The 11,278-nt window shown below is 38.3% G+C and overlaps 2 protein-coding genes across 3 annotated transcripts; both read right to left on the reverse strand.

Annotated features, from left to right (window-relative positions):
- Window positions 1-11: 11 nt before the first annotated feature.
- On the reverse strand, window positions 12-2,835 carry LOC137606190 (histamine N-methyltransferase-like). The gene is made up of 7 exons (XM_068331326.1): window positions 2,810-2,835; window positions 2,340-2,485; window positions 1,998-2,050; window positions 1,697-1,804; window positions 923-1,053; window positions 739-832; window positions 12-361 (listed from the first exon to the last, which is right to left on the reverse strand). The coding sequence occupies exons 2-7, from the start codon at window positions 2,474-2,476 to the stop codon at window positions 15-17; spliced, it is 870 nt and encodes a 289-aa protein (XP_068187427.1). The 5' UTR covers window positions 2,477-2,485; window positions 2,810-2,835; the 3' UTR covers window positions 12-14.
- Window positions 2,836-4,265: 1,430 nt separating this feature from the next.
- On the reverse strand, window positions 4,266-10,362 carry LOC137606484 (histamine N-methyltransferase-like). 2 transcript variants are annotated; one of them, XM_068331740.1, is made up of 7 exons: window positions 10,323-10,362; window positions 9,852-9,997; window positions 9,341-9,387; window positions 8,991-9,098; window positions 6,787-6,917; window positions 6,584-6,677; window positions 4,266-4,833 (listed from the first exon to the last, which is right to left on the reverse strand). In XM_068331740.1, exons 1-7 carry the CDS (start codon window positions 10,338-10,340, stop codon window positions 4,478-4,480), a joined length of 900 nt encoding a protein of 299 aa, XP_068187841.1. In that variant the 5' UTR covers window positions 10,341-10,362; the 3' UTR covers window positions 4,266-4,477. The 2 variants fall into 2 exon arrangements, with proteins under 2 accessions (XP_068187841.1, XP_068187840.1); XM_068331739.1 differs by having other exon boundaries at window positions 9,335-9,387.
- Window positions 10,363-11,278: the final 916 nt, after the last annotated feature.

Here is an 11,278-nt window from a genome sequence, read left to right on the forward strand (position 1 = left end):
CTGTTTTAAGCGAGCTACCCTAAAATAATCAGTTCATAGTTGGCGTTCATTAAAACTTTGCCGCTGGACTCCACACTAAATTCTGAGCAGTGAAAAAACTCCATGACCCCAGCTCTTAGCTCAGGTGAGGCTGTCTTACTGAAGTCCAGCACCTGAGTCAAAAAATCAATCATCATCTCTCCTTCCTCATCCCCCTCAATAAAACACTTTGTGATGTCAATTTGATCTGGTACATCGTAGCTCCGGTAGCTCACTCCCTTGGAGTCCAGGAAACGTTTGATGTCGCCGGTTGACCGATTCACTTCAGCTGTACCGAGCTGCTTACTGTAGGTGTTTCGCATCTTTACCAAACCAGTGTTTCCTGGAACAGATAAAATAACAAGAGGACAAAGGACCAGCTGTCAGTTCTCATGAGACCAGACTTTTACTTCTAATCATAATACTGATTTATGATTACATGAAATAATGAACTCTGTTCATCTCGACAATAAATGTTTCCCTTAAAAATACGAATCTGGAACTGGTAAGAACTGCGACCCTATAATAAAATGAAATCCATAACTAGAATTTCAAAATTCTAGATGACTGAACACTTTGCCAAGTTCACCTGAGGACAATAATACTGTCACCCCAGTTGCAGACATATTTCAAGTAACAATTCTGAAAGAATCCATCCATCTACCCTATCAAAGAGATGAAAAATATTTTAAAAATTTCAAATAATGTTCATTCACTTGCCACAGCGTAATGTGATGAGAAGTTGTCCATTTTTGTTCAGGAGACTCTGGAAGAAGCTGATGGTGGCTCCTGGATCCTTCACATAATACAGCACCTGTTGATTTTGCCACAGACAGTGGATTAGTAATTATATCAAAATGAGATTGATGGAATTATCTAAAATGTAGAAATTGCAAAATGAAACCTGAAACATGTGAATCAAGTCAGCCGCCTTGATCATCTTTTTCGCTTTCCACTGCTCCTCGAATTCTTCAGCTGTCATCTCATTCCAGTTAAATTTAATGTAATCCAAGCCTGGAGTTTGGGACACTAAATCTATATTGACAAACAGAGAAGAGAAATGGAAAATCCTGTGTTTTGACAATAATGTCAATTTCAAAGTCAGAATCTGTCCTGTCTTAGTCACTCAGAGTCAACAATGTTATCGAACATGAAGGGAATATCATTTTTTTCTGAAATCAAAGGCAGGTGCATCAGTTGGCCTATCATGGTCAACTTTCCCCACCTCTCATAACTGATTTACACATTTGAGTCATTAATGATTCACTTAAAAAAAATCTACTCATTAATGTTGTATTAGTGATGTAAAACTATAATCAAATTATTAAGTTTACTGTCATTTGCTGGTGGTGTGATGAGCAGCTAAGTAGCAGCACCCAGGAGCAGCTTGAGGGGCTCAGAGCCTTGCTCAAGGGCATCCCAACAGTGCTCATGAAGTGAACTGGCACCTCTCCAGATCCCACTTTACAATCCATACTTTGGTCAAAGCTGATCTTGAAATGGCTACCCTCTGGTTCCCAAGCCAAGTCATTGTGGACTTAGCTACTGATTAGGTCTGATTCCTCTTGTCTATTGTCAGTTTGTCTTCTGTCTGCCTCATGCTGAAAATCCTAATCCTATTTCGTGATTTTCCTGCTATTTGTCTTCCTTAAGATGTGTGTGCCTTTATAGCAAATACCTTTATAGCCACAAAGCTGTTGGGGGTTTGGCTCTATCACCTCATTATCTACAGTCATCTCTGGGTACTTGTGATGGAGTGCAGAGAACATCTGAAGGTCAAGCTCACCTGCCAGCAAAAAAACAGTTTAAAGCACCCCTGTCTTGAAGAATCTTTGACTAGTTTGACCATCAGTGATCCACAACGCCCAACCCAAAGGAGAAGGCACTACATGAAGTCAATGACATTTGATGGTTGAGGCTTGACAGAGACTCATAAATACAATCATTTATAAATGTGTTCTACAGAGTCTTTGTTTTACCAGATCCACTTCCAACTCCAATGACATTCAGATTTGACTTTCCATTCACAGCTCTGAGAAAAAAACAAAGATGTGTTGAACCTTCATAACAGTCATGCCTGTTAAACTTTGGTATGCAATATACTCTTGATAGTAGCTGAAACCTTTACATGGTAAAAGTTTTAATTGATGCTGTGATGTGGTAAACAGTCAGTAAGCAGGTTAGCTATGTCACATGATTACACAAGGTTTATTCTTCACTTTTTTTCTTACCTGCTTTAATAGTTTAAGGATAGATGGTGTTATTCTTGCTATACAAATGAAGTTTGAACAACTAATTGATACATAAATGTGAAGCATTACTTAGTCATTATATCCGGAAGCAGATTGTTGATGAACTCCTGCATCGTCTGTTGGTGTGTGGAGTGCTTCAGATAATGATTGTAGCATTTCAGGTATCTTTTGCTATCGGTGACCAATGTTGTCAATGGTGATTCCATCCTAGTTGTCTATACAATCACAAATATAATATAAAATAAATACATAAGTAAAACAATACAATAGTGTCCTTAGATGCGAGCTGCTCCACATACCAGTACATGTTTTTTTGTTACATGGTACTTGAAACATTGAAATTGTTTTAGTTCTAGATGTTACCGTCAACAACATGATATCAGACACGCCTGGTTTACTGAATTATTTGATATAGTCTGTTATCATTTAGAGTCTAAAAGTCTAAAATCTTTACACTAATAAAACATTACACGTCTGTCAAGACTCCTCATGCACATGTTTCAGAAATTGGCTTGATTTGAGGAAAACGTTTTACTTACATGTTGGTGCAGATCCACATCCACAGAGGTCAGCAGTCTGGTATAAAGAAGTCTCACGGTTTCATTTAAAAGGACAATAAGCAGAAAAAAGATCAGGAGATATATCCATCCAATGAGAAAAGACTTTAAATACACACCTTATTTGTGATGTGTCACCATTGAGATTTGGAGGAGGATATTATCATCCAAAGTGCAATGAGCTAATGAGTGCACATGAATTTAGTTTAGAACACATGAACAAAGTTTCGAATAAAAAACTAAAACAACTCATAATTTTCTGTTTTATCCAAGTGAAACTCTTACAAAAGGGATTAATAGCAAAACCTTGTCTTATCTGGGTCACGGGGAAAGCAGTTTGAGCAGAGAAGGACTCCTAAGGCCACTGAACATAACACCCTTTAAGACTTGGCTGTATCTATAGATTCCTCTCATAAAAGTTATGAAAAAAAACGCTAACAAGGGGCAGTCCTGGCAAAGTTCAACAACAACAAATGTAAATGAGTTTGACTGGCATTGCAAACCAGACATTGACTCTAAAATACAAAGTCTACTTTGCAATGAGTCATCCACTACATACTATGCTCCCAAGGCACTCTCCAAGGTTGCCTTGGGGGACATGGTCCTAAGACTTTTCCAGATCCACAAGGCCCACGTGGACTGTTGAACCTTAGCTGAGGTCAACAGCTGCCATCCAGACTGTAAACACTGTGGAAAAGGGGTTGCTCTCCCATTCTCTGTCTTGTCTGTCTGTCACTCTCTCTCCTGCTCTGTTGTCTCTTTCATAAAATAAAATAGTTTGCCGCGGGTGCGGACCACCTGCGAGTTGCGTGTGGTCCTGGAACGCATTAATTGTGAATAACGAGGGATTACTGAAACAGTGTGCCCTCGTTCCTCATGGTTTATGCGTTCTAGAACCACCTGCGATTAACGAATTCCACGATAGAGCGACAAACTATCTTATTATTTATAGTAATTTAAACGTTTATGACCCTCCCCATTAAACCATTTTCTATCCGTATTACCTTTCCCAACACTCTTATCGACCCTTTAAAGCACTTTTGTGTCTCACGTAAGTCCGAGACTTGCGGAACAGAGTGTACTTCCATATGCCAATAGAATGTGCGTATGGTATCACGTGACTGCCTACCAAAAATCTACGATGAGGTGAAGTTGCGAGCGAAGATGCGCGAATGCGTGAGGATGCACTGTATTGACCAATTCCAGGAAATGCCTTTTAAATCATTATTGGTCAATAAATTTCCCAAATTAGTGCCAACAATTCACATGTTTGAAATAAAGACAGTCATATCTCCCCTTCTGAAGTTATGTATAGAGTCAGTATTACACTGTAAATATTCCAAATGGTCATAAATGATTTTTCCAATCAGTTATCAAGATATGCATATATACAGTTATCAAATTTTAACAAAATTGATGATCATAAACGATATTATTATAGATGATTTTTATTAGACAATTAACATTGTGATGATGACATTGATGTAATGTGGGATTGGCAACATTTTTTTTTCAAATATGATGATATTCCAATAGCAACATATTGTCCTACAATCTCAATGCAAATTAAATAAGCCACTTTCTTTAAGAGATTTTTTAAGCTGAATAAGACACATTGAGTAGATGCAATGCTTAAATTTGTTGTCTGTTTCAAGTGAGCTGCTCTAAGACAATCAGTTCATAGTTGGCGTTCATTAAAATTTTGCCTTTGGACTCCACACTAAATTCTGGGCAGCAAAGAAACTCCTTGACTCCAGCTTTTAGCTCAGGTGAGGCTGTCTTACTGAAGTCCAGCACTTGAGTCAAAAAATCAATCATCATCTCTCCTTCCTCATCCCCCTCAATAAAACACTTTGTGATATCAACTTTATGTGGCACTTCGTAGCTCCGGTAGCTCAGTCCCTTAGAGTCCAGGAAATGTTTGATGTCGTCAGTTGACCGATTGACTTCAGTTGTGCCGAGGTGATTGCTGTAGGTGTTTCGCAACTTTACCACAACAGAGTTTCCTGGGAGAGATCAAATGAAATAAAAACACTGAGTCAACTTTCAGATAGTTTGGCATCAAAATTCAGTACGAAAATGTTGTAAACAGCTGTGAAAATATTTCTATGGAAATATGAACAGCCCTCAGCTCTCATGAACTCCCTCAACCACAAGATGTGCAAATTAATGACATTACCATTATCCAATATGATGCATAGCCTTCCATCACCAGCCTCAGCCTTGTTTTAGTCAACCCTGAGCTGAGAACTATTTTTCCGTGTGAAAGGTATGTTCATCTCCAAGGTGAATTTCTTTATGTCTAGCAGTAAGGTGGCAGTCTGTTGCAATGTTATCAGTCATCATGTCCCTCTTTTAGCCTTTGCCACCTCCACCTTGGGTCTTTGTCACATGTCAATGTTTTCTCATCTCTTCTCCTCAGACCTCTCAGTGTCCCACATGTATTTTAGGGTTCCACCTTCAATTCTCAATCTTCCCTTTAATGGTCGAATCTTCTGGGACCTTTTCTTATCCATCAATAGCCTGTCTAAGATCTTGTCTAAAAGTTGTTTATTGCTCTTACTTTCTCAACCTCCACCACATTGTTTTCTGCTCTGCCTTTGTCTTCTTAATCTTTTTCTCCGCCACCTGTGTGCAGTATCTTACACACCACCATTCTATGGTGTCTAGCTATACTCTCCCCTACCACAATCCTACTGCCAGTGACTTCCTTCAAATGACATCATGTGCACTAAATGTAATCCACCTGGGTGCTTCTACCTCCACTCTCGTAGATATCAAAATGTTCCTGCCTCTTCTGGAAGAAGGTGTTCACTATAGCCATGTCCATCCTTTTTTCAAAGTCTACCAGAACTTGCCCCTCCAGGTTAATTTCCTGGATGACAAACTTACCCATCACTTCTTAATTACCTCTATTTCCTTTCCCATGTGTAAGAAAATCTGCACCTACCACAAGTCTTTTCTGTTGCTGGAATGTTCCGACTAACTTTTACCTACCAATAAGATAATCTTTGTCCCACAGTGGCGGAATTTCCAAAGATCTGACACTCTTTTCATCCCCAAGACACTCTTAACCAACTCTTCTTTTAAAATGACCGCTACTCAGTTTCTCTTGTCATCAACACCACAGTAAATTAAATTTGAGTCCTACTCCTAAGATTCTAGATTTACTGCCTTTCCACCTGCTCTCCTGCAAACACAGTAAATCTATCTTCCTCCTGAACCATCTCTCTAGTTCTTCTTGTCATAGTCTCCACATTCAAAGTCGCCATTTTCAGGTCTTGGGGTGGTCCTTTCCTCTTCTCTTTCTACCTGAAAATCCACTGTCAACTTCTCCATCTTTGATCTACAGTAACTGAATTTTCAGTGCTCTGTAGGTTAACAGTGCCGCTGGCAGACTTAATTAACCTGGACCAAATCTGATCTGGTATGGCATTCTTTAGAGGACACCTGTATTTGTTTGTTTTACACCAGATGCCCTTCCTACCACAACCCTCTGCATTTACCCTGGCAAGGGCCCGGCCAACAGTAAACACTGGCTTGTGTCCCTGTATGATATCATTGGAGACATCTGTCCATCCATCCATCCATCCTTCATCCTCCATCCTTCCATCCATCCATCCATCCATACATACATACATACATACATACATACATACATACATACATACATACATACATACCTGTACATACATATAGTCAACCACAGTCAGCCAAAGAAAAGAAAAGCTTGTGAAGAATTTTTTTTTCATTTACCAGAATGTAACGTAATTAGAAGTTGTCCATTCTTGTTCAGGAGACTCTGAAAGAAGCTAACGGTGGCTCCAAGATCCTTCACATAATACAGCATCTGTTGATTTTACCACAAAAAGTGGAATAGTAATTTTTTGGTTTACATCAAAATGGATTGATGGAATTAAATAATGGGGTTAATTATTATAGAAATTGCAAAATGAAACCTGGAACATATGAATCAAGTCAGCCTTCTCAGTCCTCTTTTTCTCTTTCCACTGCTCCTCAAACTCCTCAGCAGTTAACTTGTTCCAGTTAAATCTGATATAATCCAAGCCTGGAGTTTGGGACACTAAATCTGCATCAACAGATGCAAAACAGAGTATGGCAAATTATACATTTAAGCAATAATTTTTCATTGTGAAATCATAAAATCTGCGCAGTTTTAATAACTTTAAATGATTTGCTGATCCTTCAGTTTAATAGTTTAAAGTACACGTGGGTTACACTTATGTTTGCTTTGTGATAATATCACTATTGCATAAACAAGTCAAACAATAAAATGCTTTTTTTTATGGATGTGCTCTCATTACTGAGTTACAAAATTGAGTCATTGAATATTTTTTAACGATCCATCTCCTCGCTAACAGTCTGTTAAGAATTAAATAGAATAGAATTCCTTTAATGTCATCATACACAAATAGACAACGAAATCTTTAAACAAAACTCTCAGCGCAAAAATCCAGGTGCAGGGAACAAGTTTAAAAAACAGAGATAGAAGAACAAGCAATTATATAAATATATTTAAAATGAGCTGTCAACAGTGTTGGAATGTACAGTATTTTCTGCACTAGATGGCGCACTGGATTATAAGGCGCACCTTTAATAAATTCTTTATTTTATAATTTATTCCATATATAAGGTGCACTGGATTATAAAGCGCATATAATAAAAAAATTAAAATAGATTAAAAAAAATAGTGGCTGTAGTTGCACTATCCGTCCACTAGACAGAGCATTCATGACTGTGAGTACCTTTAGTCAGCTGTCAATGGCCCTATTTTTATTTCAATGAAGCCATTCTGAGCCCCATGAAGGAAACCTGATCACTTGATCGCTTTGCCATCTTAGAAAGAAGTCAACACGCATATTAAAAAATCTGACATTAAAATCTGATTAAATTCATTACGAGTGGACCACTCAGTTCAAACAGGGCGGATTATTTCCTGATCTGAAGTTTGAAGCAGATATTTAAGCTCTGACGTTCGTCTTCGTTTATTAATTAAATACTGTTTCGATCGATCGGTAGTCCAGTCGGAGGTGAGGTGCAGCTATTTGCTGCTGTGTGTCCTAAACAATTGTTTAGCTAGTTTTTAATGTCAGGCTGCTAATTTACTGTCAAATATGACGCTGTTTTACTCCTAGAACTGACTTTAACGTCGGTGTCTTACCGCCGTTAATCTCACAGCACGTCGCTGCAGACAGAATACACAAGCCTAAATGCACCCCTCCGCCGCCCGCCCAGAGCTATCAACTACATTTACAAATCAATACAGCACACCTGACACCTTTGTGTAGCAGTGACTCTGCTCTTGAAATTTCAGAAAAGGCTGGAAGTTCGGCTTTGAGGGTCTTTCATTCACCTTTATGCCAGTTTCTCCGTGTGTTTCCACAGACTAATAGAATGGACCGTCACTAGAATCCAGATTACAGCACAATAGCATTTTTGAGACCAATTAAGTTTAAAGTGGGTTATTTCGGCGCCACAGTAGTTGGGAAATACTGAGATCAGTCAGTCAAATTTTATTAATACAATTGTTGAAATTTCCTTATGTTTTGCTACTTTATCGTAGCCGGTCACTGGGGCTCTCCCCCGGTGACCGGCTCAGTGAGAGCTGCCACTTTGGCGACACCCATTCACTACCGTTGTTAGGGGGCGTAGGCCCGAATGTCTTGTGAGGGTCCCCCTGGTGGCAGAGTGCGGCATGACTGCCGGCCAGACTGCCGTTTTTTTTTCAGCAAATTTGTTTTTAACCAATTATAATATTAATATTAATCCATATATAAGGTGCATCGGATTACAAGGCGCACTACGGGATTATGAGAAAATTATAGGCTTTTAGGTGCACCTTATAGTGCGGAAAATACTGTACTGTGCAGCAGAGGCCTTGATAGCAGCAGTAGCAACAAATAAATTGCACAGAGTACCTAATTGGGATGGACTTCCAACAGCACGTTGTCATTTACATCTGAAGTACTGTACTGTATTCAGTACTCTGATCACACTTGAATTAAATGTGTTGGTAAGTCCGGAAGTCTGGACATTTAAAGACTTTGTCAGTTTGTCCCCTGTTTTTTTCATGGGTAGATTATAATCCTAATCCTGCTGATTTTTGTGTTTTTCAAGATGTGTGTGCCTTTATAGCAATTACCTCTATAGCCATGTAGCTGTTGGAGGTTTGGCTCTATCACCTCATTATCTACAGTCATCTCTGGGTACTTGTGATGGAGTGCAGAGAACATCTGCAGATCAAGCTCACCTACCAGCAACAAGAAAACAGCAACATTATTAAAGCACCCCTGTAATGATAACCCTGTCTTGTAATAACTTTGACCAGTTTGACTAGCAGTTATCAACCCCCCCCCCCAAAAAACAAACAAACAAAAAACTAAAAATAATAGAGGGCAGTACATTAAGGCAATGATATTGAATGGTTGATGCTTGGCAGAGGCTCATATATACAATAATCTATAGATGTGTTCTACGGGATTTTACCAGTACCACTTCCAACTCCAATGACATTCAGATGGGACTTTCCATTCACAATCCTGAGAGAAAAAAAGAAAAATGTGCTGAACCTTCATATCAGTCATGCCTGGAAATGAATAACCAAACTTGCAAAATGTTTGTCATCTGTTTGGACTCGTTCTTGATAAGTTTAACTTGTCTCGACAAGCCAATATCAGATACTCTGATAGTGGCTGAAACCTTTACATTGTAGAAACTTTAATTGATGCCGTGATATGTTCTGATGCTGACACAGTTTGTCAATAACTAAAAAATATACATCAAAAATTATATTTTAGATTTTTGTGGTCTGTACTTGTAAGATTTATTTGATGTTTACCTATCTTTTGGATATGGATCAATAAACTGTGGTTCTCCAAGAGGTTTCTCCTCTTTTCATAAAATTTTCCTTACCTGCTTTGAAGATTTAAGGAAAGATGGTGTTATTCTCGCGATACATATTAAAATATCAACGACTAAAAAATAAATGCATATGGAGGATTACCTAGTCATTATATCCAGAAGTAGATTATTGATCAACTCCTGCATCGTCTGTTGGTAAGTGGAGTGCTTCAGATAATGATGGAAGCATTTTAGGTACATGTCGCTATCAGTGATCAATGTTGTCAATGGTGATTCCATCCTAGTTGTCTATAAAATCACAAATATAATATTACATTAATACATAAGTAAATACAATAGTACCTTCAGATACAAGATGCTCCACATAGCGTTACATGTGACGTGTTTTTTTGTGACATGATACTTCAAACATTGATATATTTTACAGTCAACAACATATCAGACACGTCTGGTTTACTGAATTATTTGATATAGTTGGAGGAAGGAACATTTTATTTTAATTCTAGGGCTAAAAGTCTAAAATATTTACACTATTAGAGCATTACATGTCTGTCAAAATTCCTCATGCACATGTTTCAGAAATTGAATTGATTTGATTAAAAGTTTTACTTACATGTTGGTGCAGATCCATATCCACAGTGGTCAGCAGTCTGGTATAAAGAAGTCTGACAGTTTCATTTAAAAGCACAGTAAACAGAAAAAAAAATCAGGAGATAAATCCATCCAATGAGAAAAGACTTTAAACCCAGACCTTATTTGTGATGTGTCACCATCTAGATTTGGAGGAGGATACATTGAATACAGTATTTTCATGCAGGATACTGCATCATGGAGATATGGAAGCAGATAACTATATATTTAACAAGAACATATTTATATCACATCTCTCTTTAACAAAACACCACGAAAGCTTTGAATTTGGAAAATCACTATTCATTCTTTGATTAACAGCTTTGTTCCAATAATAAATTGCAGTAGCTCAGCCCACTATGACTTGGCCAGTCCAACACCAGCGTGGACCAAAGTTTGGAGTGTGAACTGGTAGCTGCAGAGGTGCCAGTTCACCTTCTAAGCACTGATTGGTCATCAAACTAACAGTTATTAAATGGTAACAAATATGCTACTCCGCCACAAAGAATCAAAATAACATAGGCCCAAGTTCAACATCACATTTTCTCTTTCGAGTACGAGTCTCATTGTGTTCTTTACCCCCTTCTCCTGATGAAGTGTCCGGTTGAGTTTTCTGTGTTCTGTGCTCCTCATTTTCAGTTTCCCCTGTCTCGTCATCACCACTCTCTTTTTCCTGCTGGATTTCTTCAGCCTGGTAGACTGCACAGCTCTCAGTTGTGGCCAATGTATCCTGTCCTCTTTCATTTCTCCAAGATTTAATACCGGACAGACTGCCCGTTTTCAACCAGTTAGGCATTTCGGCATATTATTGTTGTTGCTATCACAACAAGCTAGCACGTAGCTAGTAGAAAGCCAAGTGCATTTTGGGTTTGTTTTTTTTTATTTAAAATTTTCCAAAAATGTTTTTTAATTTAAAATTACAAATGGTTTACGTGATTG

This window comes from Antennarius striatus, chromosome 13 (genome assembly GCF_040054535.1).
Source record: "Antennarius striatus isolate MH-2024 chromosome 13, ASM4005453v1, whole genome shotgun sequence".
Classification (NCBI taxonomy): Eukaryota; Metazoa; Chordata; class Actinopteri; order Lophiiformes; family Antennariidae; genus Antennarius; species Antennarius striatus.

Bases quoted from the DNA above. Each gene is read 5' to 3' on its own strand.
- LOC137606190 (XM_068331326.1), bottom strand. From the start codon at position 2,476: ATGGAATCACCATTGACAACATTGGTCACCGATAGCAAAAGATACCTG. The intron at 1,805-1,997 runs GTAAAACAAAGA...TTTTGCTGGCAG, and splicing joins TGGAGTTGGAAGTGGATCTG to GTGAGCTTGACCTTCAGATG. The intron at 833-922 runs GTTTCATTTTGC...CAAAATCAACAG, and splicing joins ACTTGATTCACATGTTTCAG to GTGCTGTATTATGTGAAGGA.
- LOC137606484 (XM_068331739.1), bottom strand. The intron at 9,388-9,851 runs GTAATCCTCCAT...TTTTTCTCTCAG, and splicing joins CTTCTGGATATAATGACTAG to GATTGTGAATGGAAAGTCCC. The intron at 9,099-9,334 runs GTAAAATCCCGT...TGTTGCTGGTAG, and splicing joins TGGAGTTGGAAGTGGTACTG to GTGAGCTTGATCTGCAGATG.